The sequence below is a fragment of the Mirounga leonina genome, unplaced genomic scaffold (genome assembly GCF_011800145.1).
Source record: "Mirounga leonina isolate KUSES-001 unplaced genomic scaffold, KU_Mleo_1.0 Mir_91, whole genome shotgun sequence".
Lineage (NCBI taxonomy): Eukaryota > Metazoa > Chordata > Mammalia > Carnivora > Phocidae > Mirounga > Mirounga leonina.
In genome coordinates this window covers 26,499,272-26,521,452 of record NW_023270839.1, presented here as the reverse complement: position 1 = coordinate 26,521,452, position 22,181 = coordinate 26,499,272, and the positions used below count along the sequence as shown (strand labels likewise).

General features: G+C 36.9%; 1 protein-coding gene and 1 pseudogene across 4 annotated transcripts in view; one reads left to right on the top strand and one right to left on the bottom strand.

Annotated features, from left to right (window-relative positions):
- Positions 1 to 22,181, top strand: part of TRPM7 (transient receptor potential cation channel subfamily M member 7) — a 118,449-nt gene that overhangs the window by 33,440 nt on the left and 62,828 nt on the right. For all 4 annotated transcript variants that reach the window (XM_034994275.1, XM_034994277.1, XM_034994276.1 and 1 more), the window contains exons 4-11: positions 5,635 to 5,833; positions 8,967 to 9,180; positions 11,372 to 11,496; positions 12,591 to 12,762; positions 14,557 to 14,731; positions 15,896 to 16,019; positions 17,790 to 17,862; positions 19,683 to 19,783. In XM_034994275.1, coding sequence (XP_034850166.1) covers positions 5,635 to 5,833; positions 8,967 to 9,180; positions 11,372 to 11,496; positions 12,591 to 12,762; positions 14,557 to 14,731; positions 15,896 to 16,019; positions 17,790 to 17,862; positions 19,683 to 19,783 — 1,183 coding nt within the window. The remainder of the gene's footprint in view (positions 1 to 5,634; positions 5,834 to 8,966; positions 9,181 to 11,371; positions 11,497 to 12,590; positions 12,763 to 14,556; positions 14,732 to 15,895; positions 16,020 to 17,789; positions 17,863 to 19,682; positions 19,784 to 22,181) is intronic.
- LOC118003351 lies at positions 2,651 to 3,207 on the bottom strand (annotated as a pseudogene).

Genomic DNA, 22,181 nt, shown 5'->3' with positions numbered 1-22,181 from the left:
TCCCTGCTCTGCGGAGAGCCTGCTTCTCCCTCTCCCACTCCCCCTGCTTGTGTTCCCTCTCTCGCTGTGTCTCTCTCTGTCAAATAAATAAATAAAATCTTTAAAAAAAAGAATTCCTCATATCAGTGAGATCGTATGATGCTTGTCTTTCTCTGATTGATTTATTTCGCTTAGCATAATACCCTCTAGTTCCATCCACGTTGTTGCAAATGGCAAGATTTCATGGGTTTTTTTTTTTTTTTTTTGGTGGCTGCATAATATTCCATTGTATAAAAACACCACATCTTTATCCATTCATCTTTTGATGGACATCTTGGCTCTTTCCATAGTTTGGCTATTGTGGACATTGCTGCTATAAACATTGGGGTGCACGTACCCCTTCGGAACACTGCATTTGTATCTTTGGGGTAAATACCCGGTAGTTCAATTGCTGGTCATAGGGTAGCTCTATTGTCAACTTTTTGAGGAACCTCCATACTGTTTTCCAGAGTGGCTGCACCAGCTTGCATTCCCACCAACCATGTCGGAGGGTTCCAAATTGGGAAGTTTTTAGCCATTGTTTCTTAAAATATTTTTCTGCCCCATTCTCTCTCTTTCTTCTCTCTGAAACTCCAGTTATACTTTTGTTAGTTTGCATGATTTTTAAAAAAGATTTTATTTGAGAGAGAGAGAGAGAGACTGACCAACCGACCAACCTTGAGCAGGGGGTAGAGGGAGCGGAGGGAGAAGGACAAGCAGACTCCCTGCTGAGCAGGGAACTCGACATGGGGCTTGATCCCAGGATCTTGGGATCATGACCTGAGCCAAAACCAAGAGCTGAATGCTTAACTGATTGCGCCACCATCTAAGCTCCCCAGCCCTGTTTTTTTTTAATTAATTTTTTTTAATTAAAATTTTATTCCATTGATGAAAGTAGAACAGTTGTAGTGATATTTCTTAAGGTTCACTAGTCTTTTTTTTCTTTGATTACTGTAGCTTTGTAATATATTTTTCCCCACTAATCCTTATTTTTGCAATTGCCAATATGCTATTTTGCCCATCCAGTGAACTTTTCATGCATTATATTTTTCAGTTCTAAAATTTTCATTTGATTCTTTTATAGTTTCCAGGTCACTGCTGAGATGCCTTATCTATACCTTTGTTATCACCATCTATTTCTATAAGTCCTTGAACATACTTATATCTGCATCAAAATTTTTGTTTACTAGTTTGAACATCTGTGTCATTTACGGTCTGTTTCTATTGAATTGCTAAATTTATCTACTTTTTCTTGATTACGAGTCACTTTTTTTGCTTTTTCATATGTCTAGTAATTTTTTATTGTATGTTGCGAGTTTCCATGATCGATTTTAGGAGGTCTGGACTATGTCATCTTCCTTTAAAGGGTTTAAATTTTGTTCTGACAGGTGATTAAATTATTGACAGATTCTTTTGTCCCATAGGGCTTGATTTCATTCTTTGTTGGGGCAGCTCTATTTTTATTTTTATTTATTTATTTTTAAAGATTTTATTTATTTATTCATGAGAGACAGAGGGAGAGGCAGAGGGAGAAGCAGGCTCCCCGAAGAGCAGGGAGCCCGACGCGGGACTCGATCCCAGGATCCCAGGATCATGACCCAAGCGGAAGGCAGACACTTAACCATCTGAGCCATCCAGGCACCCTCTATTTTTATTTTGAATTTAGTCTTAGAATGTGGACTGTACTCCCAAGGTATAACCTTTTTAGGGTCTCAACTGAATGCCCAGGATGCCTACTCATGTCTTTTCGCTCTGATCTAAGACTGCAGTGTCTCCAGCCCTTTATGATTCAGGTCTCAGACCCGCAGCAGGTGATTTCTGTTAGGTGTCTAAGTCTTGACCGACACAGATACAGCTCAGTGTGTGGCCAGGAACCCATGGTGAATCCTCATGCAAGGTTGTTTCCCTCTCTCTCTCTCCTCTGGTACCCTGCTACAAATTCCATCTGTTTCAGCAGCCTGGAATTCTGTTTGCTACCTCCTTGCTCAGCTCAGTGACACTGCCATTTTCTACCTGAGCATTATCTCAATGCACAATGGTTGAGAAATTCCCCCAGTGTGGTTGGTACAATTATGGGCCTCACTTCATATATTTTTCTTCATTTCAAGGATTGAAGTCCCATAATTCTTGTTCAGTGCTTAAAAACCGTTACCTCATATATTTTGTCTACTTTTGTCACGTGTCCCCAAGATGACCCCAAAGTTTGGTGATTAGGACTCACAGGACTCAGAATGTAGTGAGTAGTACTCATAGCCAACATTAAATAAGTATGATGATATCTGTGTTGAGGAAGTTCCCTCTTTCCCTAATTTGCTGAAAATGTTTATAGTGAATAGATACTGAATTTTGTTGGTCTTCTCAATGACCAAGCTTTTTGTTTCATTGATTTTTCTACATTGTTTTTCTTTTCTTTTCATGTTTCATTGTGCGCTCTTTATTCTTTCCATCTGCTACTTTGGGTTTAATTTGCCCTTTTTAAAAAGTTTTTAAGGTGGAGTTTAGATTACTATTACTTGTAAATCTTTTTTTTTTTTTTTTTAATGATAGCACTAAGTTTTATTAGGGATTTCATTAAGGTTAAATCTCTAGAAATGAGGGAGTCACTTAGGGGGCGCAAAGCTGGTAAATCGCCTCAGATCTCATAATGAACCACTGGTTCAGGCTGTTTGGTGGGATCTCTGCCTTGTTCCAGGTACAGATTATTATAAGGATTCTGCTTTAGCCCCACAGATTGGTAGGTTAGGTAAGTCTCCCCAACTCAGAACATGAACAGCACGAAGGCCACAAAGCCAAAGAGGTGCTTACACATGAGATTCTAGGAAATAGGCATGGGGGATGTATCCACACAGTTCCTGATAGACATGTCAAGGTCCCAGGGTGTTGGTACACCCCAGTTCAACCTCAGGTCTGGGTGGTCCCAGTCATACCATGGATCTCTCCCTGCCCTGAGCGGTCAGAGAGCTTCAGGTAGTCATCATACCCCATGCCATCTTCCCAGTACACTTGGTAGTCTTCTACACACATATACTTCTTGGCAGTGGTGGCCTGTTCTTCTGGAATCTTGTGGTAGGACTCCAGGAATGTGTCCTTGGTAATGTGCAAAGCTGTCGTTGTACCCAAGGGCACCATGGTTCGGGCTGCCCTTTTTAGCCATTGGACTCCCAGGACCCATGCCCGGGCCACCACCATCTTCGCCTTCCTCACGTAGCAGATCTTCTTCTCGTTTAAACTATATACTACAATTTTTTATCCTATATATTTTCATACTGTAAAGTATTTATGTGAATACGCTTTTATACTAAACACTGTATAGTTGCATCCCATGTTTTGTTTTTATTTTCATTTTGTTCCACATATTTTCTAAGTTCTTCTGTGACTTTCTTTGATCCATGAGTTAATAAAAAGTGTGTCGTTTAATTTCCAAATACTTGAAGAATTTCCCAGTATTTTTTTTTCTTTTCTTTTAGAGAGAGAGTGCACACACTTGAGTGGGGGTGGGGCAGGAGGGGCAGAGGGAGAGAGAGAGAATCTTAAGCAGGTTCTACACCCTGGTACGGAGCCCCGTGTGGGGCTTGATCTCATGACCCATGAGATCATGACCTGAGCCGAAATCAAGTCAGATGCTTAACCAACTGAACCACTCAGGAACAACTGCTCCTCCCCCGTATTTTCTTTTATTGGTTTCTAGTTTAGTTTCACTGTGGTCTGAGAACATACTTTGTATGATTTCCATCCTTACTCTGGTTTATTTAGACTTACTTTATGGCCCAACATATATTTAATTTTGGTAAATATTTCTGTGCACTCAAAAAGAGTTTTTATTCTATTGTTGAGTGTTAAATGTCTATTTAATCACTTTGGTTGGCTGGTAGTTTTGTTCAAGTCTTACAGGATTCTAATTTGATAGGGTTCCCCCCATCCCTTTAGTACTTTAAAGATGCTGAACCAAAAAATTGGGGTGCCTGACTGGCTCAGTTGGAAGAGCATGGAACTGTTAATCTTGGGGTTGTGAGTTCAAGCCCCCCATTGGGTGTAGAGATTACTTAAATAAATAAAACCTAAAAAAAAAAAAAAGAATAAGATGATGTACCAGTTACTATTGGATTGCATGATTTTTGACAAGATGTGTGCTGTCATTCTTACCTTTATTCTTCTGCCCATAATGTGATATGCTACTTTGAAGATTTTCTCTTATCACTGGCTTTCAGCAGTGCCCTAGTGTGATTTCCTTAAGCTTGTTTTGCTCAGTTCTTATTGAACTGCTCAGATCTGTTGCTCATACAGTTTTCAGATTTTTGCCCTATGTTTTCAAATTTTTATTCCCATTCCCTTATTTCTGGGACTTGAATTTTGTGTGTGTTGAGCTACTTTGATACTGTTCAACAGGTTGCTAATGTTCTGTTCCTTTTGTTTCCCCCCGTCTTTTGTCTCAGTGTTTCATTTTGGATAGACTCTCCTTTGTTTTCCAAAGATTTTATTCTTTTATTTGAGAGAGAAAGTTTATGTTTTAGGGTGCTGGATTTTATCATTCTGTTAGGGAATTTTGGACTTGTTTTAGCATGCAATTAAGTTACTTTGGATTAATTTGATCTTTCAAGTCTTGCTGTTACAGTTTGTCATGGTACATCATCGTCTAGGTCTAATTTAGCCCTTCTAATTAGGCATTGCTATTCTCAGGACCCTTTTGTAGGTCTTGTGTATTGAGATCTCTTACTCAGGCTGGTAGCAATACAAACTGTTCCTTGCCCTTTGTGAACTTCAGGAATTACTTGGCCCACTGTTGTCTAGTAGTTCTTATGTTTGCCTTGGGTAGTTTGTTCTTAACTCATGTTTAAGAAGATCCTTCTATATATATCGGGAACTCTCTCGTGTAGCTCTTCCTCTTTTTGTTTTTTGCCCTACAAACTCTAGCTGCTTTGGCTTCTACTAACTGTGATACGACTTTTTAAAAAAGATTTATTTATTTATTTTAGAGAGAGCATGCGCACACGAGCAGGGGGAGGGATAAAGGGAGAGAATCTATAAGCAGACTCCCTGCTGAGTGGGGAACTGAAATGGGGGCTCAATCCCAGGACCCCAAGATCATGACCCAAGCCAAAATCAGGAGTCAGATGCTCAACCAACTGAGCCATGCAGGCACCCGTATAATTCTTTATCAAATTAGTGAGACTGCCTGCTTCCTACATAGTAGTGTCCTGTAATGCTTCTAGGTAGAATACAGTTGCCCTTTCTGCCCTTGACCCTGGGCCACCATTGTCATCACTATAGATATGTACTGTTAGGCATTGGATTCTTTCATGAAGCATGATAATTTTGAGATCATATTGTGTTTAATATTCTAATATTAGATATTCTCATGTTGAATACTATTCTGTTATATGGCTATACTACATTTTGTAGATAACCCCACACTAAATTTAGAGGACTGTATCATCAAAAAAAATGTACTTATACTATTTTACCGTTATGTTAAAAGTATTAATTTATTGGTATTGTAAAATTAAAAAGTTAAAATTATTTTTATACTCAGTGTTCATTGGTTTGTTCATTTTAATTCAGTTTTTCATTGACTAATTTTTTGAAAGGTCTTTTTAAAATTTCATTTCTTTCCTTTAGGTGTTTTTGTGGTCGCTTGGTCAAGCAACATGCTTGTTTTACTGCAAGTCTTGCCATGAAATACTCAGATGTGAAATTGGGTGACCATTTTAATCAGACATTAGAAGAATGGTCTGTGGAAACGCATACAGAACAGAGCCCAACAGATGCTTATGGAGTCATAAATTTTCAAGGGGGTTCTCATTCCTACAGAGCTAAGGTATGTCACATACTTGATTTTTTTAACTTCATTTATCTTGTTCTCTAAATAATATATAATACATTTATTGTCTGAAAATTTATGTAGCAGATCAGAAAGTTAGTCTCAGTCATTTCTTTATTTTAAAGTTCTTTGTATAAGTGCATATACATATAGAAGTGTTACATCTTGGTGAACTGAACATTCTCTCATTATGAAATGTTTTTAATCTTGTCATTTTCTTTCTTTCTTTTTAAGATTTTATTTATTTTTGAGAGAGTGAGAGAGAGAGCACAAGCAGGGGGAGGGGGAGAGGGAGAAGCAGAAGCAGACTCCCTGCTGGCAGGTAGCCCAATGTGGGGCTCAATCCCAGGACCCTGGGATCATGACCTGAGCCGAAGGCAGATGCTTAACTGATTGAGCCACCCAGGTGCCCCTAAGGGGTTTCTTTATAAGGAACACATATTTTTAAGTTTATTATACTGTCTCACTTTTTCTTTGTTCCCTTTTCTTTCTTGTTTGCTTGGAATTAAATATTTTTTTATTATTTCTTTTCTTATTAGCATGTTATTTATACATTCTCTTTTCTGTAGATTAATCTTATAATAAACACTACAAAACACATTTTAACTTATTATAAATTAGTCCTTTCACTACTATTTGGAAGTGCAAGAACCTTTAGAATACTTATAACTGCATTTATTTCTCTCATGACATATGCTTTTGCTGGCATAATTTTCACCCCCCCACAACATTATTTTTCATTTATATTTATCAATATTTTACCCTTTATGTTCTTTGTTTTGTCTGCCTCCCTGCCTTGATGGGAAAAGCAGTGGTAAAGGTTGGCACATCTCTCCAAGTTTTCCTTTTCTTTTGGATCCTGATCCCACAGTTTTTCACTGTCTTAGTAGCTCTCTGATGCCTTCATACATGTTACTTATTTTCTCGTTTTTCTATTCCTACCGGCAGAGTTAGTTTAAAACAGTCTAGTCTGCCATTGTCCAAAGTGGAACTCCTCATTTATTCCTTATATATTTTTTTAACTTTAAGCTGTTTTCCAAACATGACTTTATGCCAAATATAATAATGAGTTAGACAAAATTAATATAGGAAGACTTAATATAGAACAAATCTCATTACAAAATTCTTTTTTTAATCTTCTTTAAATTTATTTATTTTTAAAGATTTTATTTATTTATTTGACAGAGAGAGACACAGCGAGAGAGGGAACACAAGCAGGGGGAGTGGGAGAGGGAGAAGCAGGCCTCCTGCTGAGCAGGGAGCCCGATGCAGGGCTCTATCCCAGTACCCTGGGACCATAACCTGAGCCGAAGGCAGACACTTAACAACTAAGCCACCCAGGTGCGCCCCCCCCCCCCTTTTTAAAAAAAATTTATTAGAGAGAGCACTAGCTGGGGGGGGGGCGGAGGTAGGGGGCAGGGGCAGAGGAAGAAGCAGTTTCCTCGCTCAGTGAGCAGGGAGCCTGACGCAGGGCTGGATCCCAGGACCCTGAGATCACAACCTGAGCCAAAAGCAGATGTTTAACCGACTGAGCCACCCAGATGCCCCTCATTACAAATTTTTTTTTTTTTTTTTTAAGATTTTATTTATTTGAGAGAGAAAATGAGAGACACAGAGAGAGCATGGGGGGGGGGGAGGGTCAGAGGGGGAATCAGACTCCCTGGTGAGCAGGGATCCCGATGCAGGACTTGATCCTGGGACTCCAGGATCATGACCTGAGCCAAAGGCAGTTGTTTAACCAACTGAGCCACCCAGGCACCCCCATTATAAACATCTTAAGGGACTCTGGGGTCTTCTCAGTTTGGTAGAATTCTGATACTTTGGGTTCTGATATTTTAGAGTATTTTTCATTGGTATTTGATCTCTGGTTGTAAAGCAATGGACAGTATATTGTTTTGCAAAGAACCTTTGTTAGAGATGATTAAAAATGTTTTTCTTCGGGGCACCTGGGTGGCTCAGTTGGTTAAGCGTCTGCCTTCGGCTCAGGTCATGATCCCAGGGTCCTGGGATCGAGCCCTGCATTGGGCTCCCTGCTCCGCGGAGGGCCTGCTTCTTCCTCTCCCACTCCCCCTGCTTGTGTTCCTTCTCTCGCTGTCTCTCTCTCTGTCAAATAAATAAATAAAATCTTTAACAAAAAAATGTTTTTCTTCTAACATATGAATATTTCAGATTTCTTATGAGCTAAATCATCTAGGTACATCAAACCAAGAAAATGAGTTAGAGTGGTCAATAGCAAGTAAGTTTTGTGAAGTCACTTAAGACAAAGGTAAGTTGTTTAATCTTGTAAACCAGAGGAAGTTATTTCACAGATGTGACAGCTTATTTTCTATAGAATTTTTAAAAAATTAAATTTATTAATCCATCTGATTACCTTGAAATATTGAGTAAAAAATATCTTTGTTATTTTACTGCATAATCACAATTCTGTGATAAATAGACCAGATCATTGACAAAACTTTCAAACACATAATACAGTATTTGCCTCTCCTAATAGCAAGAGTTGTAGAAGCTTCCATTTTTCTTTCCTTTTTTTTTTTTTTTTTAAGTTTTACTTATTTGAGAGAGAGAGAACAAGCGGGAGAGAGAGAACACAAATGGGGAGGGGCAGAGGGAGAGGTAGAAGCATACTCCCCACTGAGCAGGGAGCCTAACTTGGGGGGCTTGATTCCAGTGCTCCAGGATCATGACCTGAGCCTAAGGCAGACCTTAACTGACTGAGCCACCCAGGTACCCCATTCTTCTTCTTTCTTTTTCCCGTTTCTCATCACCGTAGCTAGCCTTTAGCAGTTCCTACTACTGCATATTCATAGTCAAACAAGTCAGTAAGTAACTGGGGGTAAATTTGTAAATTGGATGAATGGTAATTGAGTTTATATAAATAGGAGGAGGAACATATTTATGTTTTAAAGGTTAAAAATTAGAGTACCACTGCTTCTATGGCTCTTACAGAATGATTTTCCAACTTTAAAATCATTTACTATTGCTTATTCCTAGGGGTGTTAAGTATATTAAAAGTAACCTATCAAATCTATAATAATCTGATCTAAACATTTTTCTAATGTCAAATAATGTTGCATTATGAAACCTATGAACATATTCAGTTATTTTGTCCTTTAAAAATCTTTTTTAGTATGTGAGACTGTCATACGACACCAAACCTGAAGTCATTCTGCAACTTCTGCTTAAAGAATGGCAAATGGAATTACCCAAACTTGTTATCTCTGTGCATGGGGGCATGCAGAAATTTGAGCTTCACCCACGAATCAAGCAGCTGCTTGGAAAGGGTCTTATTAAAGCTGCAGTTACAACCGGAGCCTGGATTTTAACTGGAGGAGTAAACACAGGTAATGTGATGATTATACCAATTTTATTTAGTGTGTGTGTTAATGTTTCACAATATCAATTAAATATTTGAAATAATAATCAACACCAAGTATCAGTATATTCAGTTTTTCTGTTAAATAATCTGTATACTTCCTAAGTGTAAATGGTAACTGTAAAGTATTTGGTTTTCATTTACTCTTAAAAAATAATACACTTTAGAGCAGGTATTGACAAACTGTGGTCCCATGCATCAAATCCAACCCATTCTTTGTTTTTGTAAATAAAGGTTTATTGGAACAGAGCCACAATCCTTTGATTTTGTATTATATGTAGTTACATTTGTGTTGCAACAGTAGAGGTGAATAGTTGTGAGACTGTTTACCTTGCAAACCCTAAAATATTTACTATTTGACCCTTCACAAAAAAAGGTTGTTGATCCCTACTACAGAGCAAAGTTTTATTCCTGTCACTTTCTGACTTCTGGTAAATTGATGTAAGAATGGCAGTCCATTGCCTAGGCAGTGGTAAGAAGTAGCTTTCAAAATTAGTTTTTAATATACTATAATTTTTCATTGCATATCTTCTCTACGACATATACAGGTTAGATATAAGAAAAGCAAATTAATTTTAATATCCAAAGTAAAATATAATTATTACTTAAATTAGCTTGCAGACATCTAATTCATTATGAACAACTGGTTTTTGAACCTCATTGTATGTCAGGCATTCTTCTGGCTGCTGAAGATATAGCATTCACAAAACAAAATGTTTACCTTAGTGGAACTTATATTCTAGTGGAGAAGATGTAGATAACAAACAGATAACTAAATATGTTATATGTTAGATGATAAGTGCTATGGGGACAGATGAAATACAGAGAAGGGATGGTAGAGAGGGCTTCATTAATAAGGTGACATTTGAGTAGAGATTGAAGGAAATGAGGGAGCATGGTAAGGATAATGTGAGGCAGAGCATTTAAAGAGAAAAAACTGCTGGTGTGTTGGAAGAATGGTAAGAAGGGTCCAATGTAGCTAAGTAGAATGAACCCAAGGAGTGCTAGGTGATGAGGTCAGGAAGTTACGGGAGTGGGGTAGGGTGGTGAATAGCAGGGGCAATAGGCACATCATTATATAAAGCCGTATAGGCTATTATAAGCACTTTCGTGTTTGCTTTGAATAAGAAGGGAAGATTTTAAGCAGAGAGTTGACAAGAGCAAAGATCACTTGGATGATGTTTTGAAAATAGACTGTGAACAGGCAAGGCAGCAACTGGAAGACCAGTGAAGATGCTATTTCCATAATCCGGGTGAGGAATGAGATCTCATGCATTATAAAAAGCAAATTGAGTGTTGTATTGGTTTTCTAGGGCTGCCGTAACAAAAGGCCACAGACTCGGTGGCTTAAACAAAATTAATTTATTTTCTCACAGTTTTGGAGGTCCAAGATCAAGATGTTAGCAGGTTGGTTCCTTCTGAGGCCTCTCTCTGTGGCTTGTAGATGACCACCTTCTCACTGTGGCCTCTTCACCACGCATGTGCATTCCTGGTGGCTCTTTTTGTGTCCCAAAATTTCACCTTCTTAAAAGGACACCAGGCAGATTGATTAGGTCCCACCCTAGTGGCCTCATTTTTAAATGTATAACCTCTTTAAAGGACCTGTCTCCGAATATGGTCACACTTCGAGGTACTGGGATTAGGATTTCAATATATGAATTTTGGGAAGGATACAATTCAACCCCTAAGTGATAATGAGGAGTCATATGCTCTTTTGAATTGTCTTTTCTACTTTTCTCCTAATTTTTGATTCAGTTGGACAACTTTTGTAGTTGCTTGTTGTGTGTGTGTGTTTTGCTTATGGTCCTGAGCCATACTCTTCATTTTTTTTTAGATGATGTGTAGAGCAATAACAAAAAACTACAGTTACTTACAGGAGGAATCTAAGAGAGGACTAGGCCTAACAACATGGTAAAAGTTACTTTTACGTGTGTTTCAGGCAGTTGTAGTGATTTGACATTGTGGGGTTTTTTTGTTTTGTTTTGTTTTGTTTTGTTTTTGGTCCTTGTGTTTTCTTTTGTAAGTTTGTCTTTTGGACCTTGTTGCTTTTTATCTTCGTGTAAAGAAAAATATCAACAATTATAATGTTATAGATTGAGTACAGGATTATTCTGAAAACAGTACTTTCACATAAGGTAAATTAAATTTTATATGAACAGGTGTGGCAAAACATGTTGGTGATGCCCTCAAAGAACATGCTTCCAGATCATCTCGAAAGATTTGCACTATTGGAATAGCACCCTGGGGAGTGATTGAAAACAGAAATGATCTTGTTGGGAGAGATGTAAGAATGATTTTAAAAATTTCTTATATTTGAACTTGTATAAACAAAATTAGAGCAAGAATAGTGCAAGTCACCTTAAACTATTCATGATCATACCATACTTTTCAAATTATGTTTAAAAAGTATTTTCCTGAGGGGCGCCTGGGTGGCTCAGTTGTTGAGTGTCTGCCTTCGGCTCAGGTCATGATCCCAGAGTCCTGGGATTGAGCCCCACATCGGGCTCCCTCCTCCGTAGGGAGCCTGCTTCTCCCTCTCCCATTCCCGCTGCTTGTGCCCCCTCTCTCGCTGTGTCTCTCTCTGTCAAATAAATAAAATCTTAAAAAAAAAAAAAGGTATTTTCCTGAGGTTTTCTTTCTTTTCCTTTTTTCCTGAGGTTTTCTTATGATCCCTCCAAGAATGCATTCATAGATATAAGTAATTGTCGTTACAGTATTAGTACGTTTTGGTTTCGGCCTTTCTGTATAACTATTTTACAACTTTTCCAAATCATGCCAGTCTTTGTAATTAAATTTTTAATGACTATGTTATTAAGAACTAATTTTACTGTCACTAAATTAGTAATCAAATGTTAGTGTTTTATTTGAGTAGGTTAAGGACATGTGAATTGGTTATTAATATTTATCAAGAGAGTACTAAAAAAGAATTACTGAATTATAATGATCACTTTCAAGTGCAATGAAATTTCTAATATCAATTTTAAAGATTGTATGAGGGCTAGAAAAATGGAAACTATAATTGATATTAGATTGTTCTTATTCAGTGTCCTTTGTGTATTACACTTTATTCATTAATAACCTAACAGTTTCTTCATACTATATACTCATTTATTTTGTTTCTTTTGCATGTGATAATAAAATAATATATATTCTGCAATAAGAGTTGAAATATAATTGTATGGTCTGACCCATTATTGATTAATCATCAGCTGGCTTAAAAGCTTGTGCTTTTTGACATATTGTTTGACATTTTCTATTTGTTACTATATTGTAAATAGAATTTTACCACCTTCTTGCCTTTACAGATTATTTTAAAGTTTATTTTTTCTTTATATTATATTAAATCCTCCCCACTAACTTATGTTTGCTATTGTTTAGGTGGTTGCTCCTTATCAAACCTTGTTGAACCCTCTGAGCAAATTGAATGTTCTGAATAATCTACATTCCCATTTCATATTGGTGGATGATGGCACTGTTGGAAAGTATGGGGCAGAAGTCAGATTGAGAAGAGAACTTGAAAAAACTATTAATCAGCAAAGAATTCATGCTAGTAAGGGAATTTATAAATTTGTTACTGTTCAAATTATTCTAGGTATATTATTGGCCAGCAACATTCTAAAAAGGTTCTTTAAAGTGCTCATTTCCTTTTGTGGCAAGACAACATATGAAACAAGAAAAATGACTGACCTTAGACAAAATAGACTTAGGGAAAGAAGTCTGAGGCCAGATAGGGTACTCAGATATTGATGCCAAAGCCACAGAAGTTCATTGAAAGCTCTTGCTATTGTAATCCTATTGCAGCCCAAGGAATTCAGAAATATTTTTAATGTGTGATATATTCTAATACATGACTTGAAATTCAGGATTGAAGAGGAAAAAGGAATACTTTATTGCAAAGTAAGAATCATCTTGTTTAAAGTTTATAACATGAATAGGTGTCACTCTTTGGTAGTTAAGTCTTAAAAGTTGGTATTCTTGACACTTGTCTTTCTTACCAACCACGGTCATACTTCCTGGTTCAACATTTAGATTTTAGTTTCAAAAAGAAGAAATTTTAGGGGCGCCTGGGTGGCTCAGTTGGTTAGGCGACTGCCTTCGGCTCAGGTCATGATCCTGGAGTCCCCGGATCGAGTCCCGCATCGGGCTCCCTGCTCGGCAGGGAGTCTGCTTCTCCCTCTGACCCTCCCCCCTCTCATGTGCTTGCTCTATCTCATTCTCTCTCTGTCAAATAAATAAATAAAATCTTAAAAAAAAAAAAAAAAAAGAAATTTTATAATCCAAGGAAGGTGGGCTCTGTGACAAAGTGAAATAGAAATACAAAATTATAGAACGGTGCATTCAGATATGATGGAGTCATATCCTCTCCTGAAATTTAGGAACATTTTAGAATCCTACAGTTACTTGTATTTTGGATTCTCTCACTGCATTGCAGGTTATTGTAAAAACAAAAATTGGTATTCTTCACTAAATCTTTTCTGTTACTCTTGTAGAGGTTCTGGATTTTATTGATCAGTTCCATTTATATAATCCTGACTGTCATTAACTTCTATATTAATGTCTCAATGCGTTTGAAATCAGAAATATACATTTTAAAAGTGAATAAAAACAAATATACATTAGAAGTTCAATTCATACAGTATTGAAAAGCAAACTAGGGTCACCTGGGTGGCTCAGTGGTTAAGCGTCTGCCTTCGGCTCAGGCCATGGTCCCAGGGTCCTGGGATTGAGCCCCACGTTGGGCTCCCTACTCGGTGGGAGGCCTGCTTCTTTCTCTCCCACTCCCCCTGCTTGTGTTCCCTCTCTCGCGGTCTCTCTCTCGCGCACGTGGTCTCTCTCTCTGTCAAATAAATAAATCTTTAAAAAAAAAAAAAGAAAAGCAAACTAGGGGTGCCTGGATGGCTTATTTGGTGGAGCATATGACTCTTGATCTTGGGGTTGTAAGTTAGAGCCCCACCTTGAGTGAAGGGATTACTTAAAAAAAATCTTTAAAAAACAAACTAAAAAACAAATTGGTGTTATAAATTTCTTGTCAAGAGTTCAATTAGTGAAATATACAAAATAATTTTCACTTTTCAGTGAATCTGAATTCTAGTGCATGCCTAATCATTTATTTTCTAACTTTGTCATTTAGAACGACTTTAAGTTAATGAAAAAGTAATTCATTCAGTATTTAATTCACTTAGGCTAGATTGGTATCGTGTTGAATGCTTGAAATGAAGTCAACACAGTCTTAAAAGAAACTATATTTTGGCTTTTAATTTTTATTTTGTGTTTTGATTAAGTAAAAAATAAGATTAAACTACTGTATTTTGCCTAATGTCTTATAAACTTTTACTTTTTTAAGGAATTGGACAAGGTGTCCCTGTGGTGGCACTTATATTTGAGGGCGGGCCAAATGTTATCCTCACAGTTTTAGAGTATCTTCAAGAAAGTCCTCCTGTTCCAGTCGTTGTTTGTGAAGGAACAGGCAGAGCTGCAGATCTACTAGCATATATTCATAAGCAAACAGAAGAGGGAGGGTAAGTGTGTGATTACAAAAAGATTTCAGTAACTATGTAAAGAGGCTTGTGGCTTTTAGAGTATTAGATTCCTTTCAGTATTTTATGAACATGAAAATTTAAAGGTTAATACAATACCTTGTACAGTTTGAGGAAATAGCTTATCTAATACATTATTGGAATGAATTAAAATATAACAGTCTACATAGAGAACAATTTTGCAAGATCTGTCAAACATACAGAGGCACATATCTTTGGGCCCATTAGATCCATTTCTAGGAATTGTTTATACAGATGTACTTTTTTATACATGTGAAATACATAAAAAGTTACTCATTACAGTGTTTATAAAAGTAAAAGATTGGTACAAAATAGAATGTATATCAAGAGGGCTAGATAAATTATGGTATATCTACATAACAGAATAGTTTGTAGCTAAGAAAGGTTGGTATCTGTGTACTAGATTTGGGAAATTACCAAAGTATATGTATGGAAAAAGGAAAGCAGTTGAGATGGAACTGGGCAGATGGAAGATAGTGGGAAAGAGACTTTCACGATGAATTTTCATTTTTATGTTTAATAATGTTTTATATCATCATATTTTTGAGCCATATAAATATATTAACTATGAGGAAGAGAGAAAAATGTGAATGTGCTCATGTGTAAGACATCTTGAAGTATTGCTTAATACACCATAATATCTTAAAATTAGGTTTATAGAGTATCTTATAAAATGTGAGTAGTACTGTTGCAGCACATGCCTTGTAAAACAATTTAAAATAATTCAAAGAACTCTGAGAAACAAACTGAGGGCTCTAGAGGGGAGGGGGCTGGGTCAGCCTGGTGATGGGTATTAAAGAGGGCACGTACTGCATGGAGCACTGGGTGTTATACGCAAACAATGAATCATGGAACACTACATCAAAAACTAATGATGTAATGTATGGTGATTAACATAACTTAATAAAATTAAAAAAAAATAATTCAAAGAGAAAAATAACTCCATTTTCCCCCCATATGACTTACAGTTGGGAGTCTCATAAAGGATAATATTTCACTCAGGGTCAAGTATTTAATATTAATACATTATCTCTAAAGGTCTTACATGGATTCGCCTATACTTCATATTAGATTCTACAAATAATAGAAATTGAAATCAGTGAATTAATTATGTTTGCTCTCCAGCAATCTTCCTGATGCAGCAGAGCCAGATATTATTTCAACCATCAAAAAAACATTTAACTTTGGCCAGAATGAAGCAGTTCATTTATTTCAAACACTGATGGAGTGCATGAAAAGAAAGGAGCTTGTAAGTAGATTTCAGCAGAATAAGCCTTTTTATTTCATTCAAAACACGTTATAAAATAGGTGAAATATTTTTTTTTTTAAGATTTTACTTATTTTGAAAGGAAAGAGAGTGCATGTGGGGTGGGGCAAAGGGGGAGGGTCGGGGAGAAAGAAAGAATCCGAAGCAAAGTCTGCACTGAGCACTGAGCCCCATATGGGGCTCCATCCTGGGGCTCGATCCTGTGACTGTGAGATCATGACCTGAGCCAAAACCAAGAGTTGGACACTTGCCCAACAGAATGAGGCACTCAAGCACCCTGAAATACTTTTGCTTTTAATTTGGATTTAAAATTTTAAAGTATTTTTTAACCATGGAAAGATGTCATTTATTGGGATCTGGGTGGCTCAGCCGTTAAGCGTCTGCCTTCAGCTCGGGTCATGATCCCAGGATCTTGGGATCGAGCCCCGCATCGGGCTCCCTGCTCTGCGGGAGGCCTGCTTCTCCCTCTCCCAGTCCCCCTGCTTGTGTTCCCTCTCTCACTGTGTCTCTCTCTCTCAAATAAATAAATAAAATCTTGAAGAAAAAAAGTCATTTATTGTTTTCTTCAAACAGAGTGATATCAGAGAAGGATTAGTTTTTATATGGTATTGAGACATATATTTGCACTTCTGTTTTAGGAAAAGTTTGATAACTAGGCCTCAACAGATTATATCTAGAATCAAGGAAGAACTGTAAAGAGTAGTTAAAGGCTTCTCTGAAATATATTTGGAAGAGCGCCTGGCTGGCTCAGTCAGTAGAGCAAAGCAACTCTTGATCTCAGGGTTGTACGTTCGAGCCCCACATTGGGTGTAGAGATTACTGGAAAAAAAAAAACTCAAAAAAAAAAAATAGAATATATTTGGAAAAAAATTTATTTTACTCTGAATGCTCAAATTAAATTAAAGATCAATGTTGCTTAATTTCAGTTATCTAAACATAGGCTTAAGTTTTCAGAGATAAAATTTTTTAACAACTATGACAGGTAGATGATAACATGATTTAATCTGCTGTTTTTCATACATTTCCTTTTTGTACACAATAAAGTTGCAAAATGTGTATGGGGTTATGATAGTCTTCTACTTTATGAAAAAATGTTATTAAATAAGAACCTCTCAAGTGGCATTTCACTTCAAATAATTTAAAGAAATTTCCAGTAAAAGGATTGAAGAAAACATTTTTCATTCAAGAACACTATTATATAGGGACGTCTGGGTGGCTCAGTTGGTTCAGCGCCTGCCTTCGGCTCAGGTCATGATCCCAGGGTCCTGGGATCGAGTCCTGCATTGGGCTCCCTGCTCAGCGGGGAGCTTTCTCTTCCCTCTGCCTGCCGCTGCCCCTGCTTGTGTGCGCTGTCTCTCTTTCTCTCTGACCAATAAATAAACTCTTAAAAAACAAAACAAAACACATATATACATTACTTGAGATAATGTTCACTCTGCATGAAGAACATCAGGATTTACTCAGACATATAATCTGTAGTCTTAGGCCATAAGTTGCTTACTCTAGTAAAGGACCTAAGATAGGTCAAAAAATGAATATAGTATGAAACTAAATATTTTTAGTATACTTGCCATTTTTATTTGGTAAATGATAGGAGTTTTTAATTTTGTGGGGATTTTTGGTTGAAATGAAGTAATTTCTGATCAAAAACCCCCCAAAACATTATCTCCCATGTAGTCTGAAATTACTTTTATATACCTTATGCCTTAGCTTTGAAAATATAAAGGCATAATATTATGAATTGATCTTTAGATCACGGTTTTCCACATTGGATCAGATGAACATCAAGATATAGATGTAGCAATACTTACTGCACTGCTTAAAGGTAAGATTTAAAAATTTTTTTATTTGTAATATCTTATTTATAGCCTATTTATATAAGATAGAACTTTTTAATCGAGCTAAATGTTTGGGAACTGAATTTTTCAATAATTGTTCTTTGTGGAAGACACAGTGTTACCTTTCTGTGACAGTAAATGGGCTTTTGTTTTGTCTTGTAGAAATTTAAAAAAATTTTTAATTTCTAGCAGGGTTTTTGCCAGCAGACCCATTTAATTGCAGTATTAAGAATGTTGCGCATTTTTAATTGGCTGAAAGCAAGTGTTTAAAGGTAACGAGGTCTTGGTTGATAGAAATTAAAACATTCTTAAACATGCTGTTTTCATTCTGAAAGGAAGTTTGGAAAGAAAGCTAGTGGTATCTTTGAGGACTAAAGGGTTAACACACATCCCATTGAACTGTGTTGTCCTCTCATCTTGCCAAAGACATCCAACCGATAAACAGAATTACAGTGAAAAATCTTGCCAAAAATTAGAAGCTGAAACAGTGTCCCATCTTGGTGGGTACTTGAAAGTCCAGGTATGCAGTGAAGTGACAGGAGCAGAGCAAGAGGACACCGTGGTGTTGTTATTCACAAGAATTTCCCAAATATTAGACCGTAATAAATTGCCAATAGAATAAACATTTAAAAAATACTATAATAAAATATATTTACATCTTGGGAAAAAGATATCATAAATAATAGAAAATCAGAAACTCTTATAAAGGGAAAGATCAATAAATGGGATTGCATGCATAGAAAAAATAAAAAGAGAACACCTAACCTAATATTTGCCATAGACTTCTTTGTGCTAGCCACTGTGTTTTAGTGTTTTATACTGTTTATCATTTAATCTCACAACAACCCTAGGAGGCAGATTTCCTATTATTTCCTCATTTTATAGGTGAGGAAATTAAGGAATAGGAATCTGGAGGGACCACAAAGAGTTGTTATAAACTAATAGTAAGATGATGACTACCTCATGGAAAAGTGAGTCAATTTATGTAAAAGATGTTAGCAGAATAATATAAATGCTTGGGAAAAATGTGGAAAGATGGTTAATATTATAATTAAAACAGAGTAAATCTTAATACAGAAGCATTTTACTCCCCTCTTGGATATTTTTGTACCATTGATAGATGATATCACCTTTCTGGAACATATTTTGGCAGTATATCAAAAGTTTTAAAGTATATATTCTTTACCCAGCATTTTGGCTTCTATAGAATCATTCTATTTAAATAATCAAGCATGTGCATAAAAATATACTCACCAAAAAATTCAAAATAATCTGAATGGCCACTAGAGTGTTTTTGAGGCAACTTTAGTTCACCTGTAAAAGTATTAATATGTATATAAGGTAATCTCTATGTACTGTTCTACAAAACTAAGGTGTGATGTTAAGGTACATAAAATAGGTTACTAAATACTTTGTATAGTATCATATACTTTTGCATAGACAAAAGTATTTGTATGAATTTATATATGCGCAGAAAAGTGCATGTTCTTTGTGGAAGACAGGATGTTTTTCATAATCTTAACATGGTACTGTCTCTGTGATAGAAACAGATATCTTTGTTTTATTCTTACTGTTCTGCATTCTGAATTGTTCGCAATGAATGAGGCTGTGTGTTTTCTGTAGTTGGAAAATAAAAGCCCTCAACCCTGGGGGGTAACCTTATCTCTCTGAGGCAGGCTGCCTCTGAACAGTGACTGAAATGAGCTATGTAAGTTAATTAAAAGGGAATGGGGAGAATTCATAAGTGCTCACATTTTAATAGAGATAAATTAATTGATCTTGTCAACTGTTTTCTCTGTTCAATTAGGCACTAATGCATCTGCATTTGACCAGCTCATCCTTACATTGGCATGGGATAGAGTTGACATTGCCAAAAATCATGTGTTTGTTTATGGACAGCAGTGGCTGGTATGTAAATAATCTATATACACTATGAAATTAAATTAGACTGTGTAATAACAAAGTATTTGCTGGAACTGTGATCTAAGTTGACATTTTATGTCTGCCTAAAATGCAAAATTGGTTTAGCTAAACATTTCTACAGCATCCAGATCCATTTAGGATTTAATAAGTTCTGTTTTCCTCATGATAAAACCTTACTTTCTATAGGGTATAGATCGCTAAAAATCCTAGAACTGAAAGAAGTCTTAGAAATAGTGCCTATACATCTGTTTTTTTTTTTTAAGACTTTACTTATTTTGACAGAGAGCACAAGTAGGCAGAGCGGCACACAGAGACAGAGGGAGGGGGAGAAGCAGGCTCTCTGCTGAGCAGGGAGCCGAATGTGGGTCTTGATCCCAGGACCCTGGGATCATGACCTGAGCCGAAGGCAGCCGCTTAACCGACTGAGCCCCCCAGGCGCCCGTACATCTGTGTTTATCAGGGATATTGGCCTGTAATTTTCTTGGGTCATTATCTGAATTTGCTATCAGGTTAATGCTAGCCTCATAAAATAAGTTTGGAAGAGTTTCCTCCTCCTTTATTTTTTGGAAGAGATTAAGAAGGATTGGTATTAATTCTTCGAATGTTTGGTAGTATTCACCAGTGAGCAGCCTGGTCCTGCTCTCCTGTTTGTTGATAGGTTTTTGATTATTGATTCAATCTCCTTACTAGTGATTGGTCTGTTCACATTTTCCATTTCATCATGATTCAGTCTTGGTAGGTTGTATTTTCCCAGGAATTTAGCCATTTCTTCTAGGTTGTCCAAATTTTTTTTAAAACATTTATTTGTTTGAGAGAGAGAGAGAGAAGGAGAGAGCACAAGCAGGAGGAGCGGAAGAGGGAGAGGGAAAAGCAGGCTCCCCTCAGAGTAGGGAGCCCATAGGTTGTGCTTTTCTTTTTTTTTTTTTAGTTTATTTATTTAAAGATTTTCTTTATTTGACAGAGAGAGACACAGCGAGAGAGGGAACACAAGCAGGGGGTTGGGAAGGGGAGAAGCAGGCTTCCTGCTGAGCAGGGAGCCCTATGCAGGGCTCCATCCCAGGACCCCAGGATCATGACCTGAGCCGAAGGCAGATGCTTAACAACTGAACCACCCAGGCACCCCCGTTTTTGTTTTTGTTTTTAAGATTTTATTTATTTGAGAGAGAGAACATGAGAGAGAGAGAGCACGAGCAGTGGGCAGGGGTTGAGGGAGAGGGAGAAGCAGACTGCCCACTGAGCAGGGAGCCCGACATGGGGCTCAGACCCAGGACCCCATGATCATGACCTGAGCCGAAGTGAGACACTTAGCCGACTGAGCCACCCAAGGCACCTGGTTGTCCCAATTTTATAGTATATAATCATTCATAGTAGTCTCATAATCATTTGTATTTCTGTGGTATTAGTTGTAACATCTCCTGTTTTATTTCTTATTTTGAGTCCTCTCCTTTTTTTGGTGAGTCTAACTAAAGGTTTCTCAACCTTTTGTTTATCTTTTCAAGGAACCAGCTCTTAATTTGATCTTCTTTATGTTATTTTAGTTTCTATTTCATTAATTTCTATATTAATCTTTCTTATTTCCTTCTTACCAATTTTGGATTATTTTGTTTATTCTTTTTCTCATTCCTTGAGATGTAAAGTTAGGTGTTTGAGACTTTTAAAATTTCTTGAGATAGGCATTTATTGCTGTCAGCTTTCCTCTTAGAACTGCTTTTGCTCCATTCTACAAATTTTGGTATTTTTATTTCCATTTTCAGTTGTTTCAAGGTATTTTTGTTTGTTTCTTCTTTGACTCACTGGTTGTTCAGTGGCATGTTATTTAATTTTCACATATTTGTGAATTTTCCAGTTCTTTTTCATAGAACTCATTTCTAGTTTCATACCATTGTGGTTGAAAAAGATGATTGATATGATTTCAGTCTTCCTAATTTTTTTTTTTTAAAGATTTTATATATTTATTTGAGAGAGAGAATGAGAGAGAGCACATGAGAGGGAGGAGGGTCAGAGGGAGAAGCAGACTCCCTGCTCAGCAGGGAGCCCGAGGTGGGACTCGATCCCGGGACTCCAGGATCATGACCTGAGCCAAAGGCAGTCGCTTAACCAACTGAGCTACCCAGGCGCCCAGTCCTCCTAATTTTATTAAGACTTGTTTTATGGCCTACCATATGATCTAGCCTGGAAAATATTCCATATTCACTTGACAGAATGTGTGTTCTTTTGCTTTTGGATGGGGATGTTCTGTAAATATCTGTTAAGTCCATTTAAGGCCAATGTTTTCTTATTGATTTTCTGTCTGGATGATCTATCGATGTAAGGGGGGTGTATTAAAGTATCCTACCATTACTGTATTGCTGTCTCTTTCTCCCTTTGTGTCTTTTATTATTTG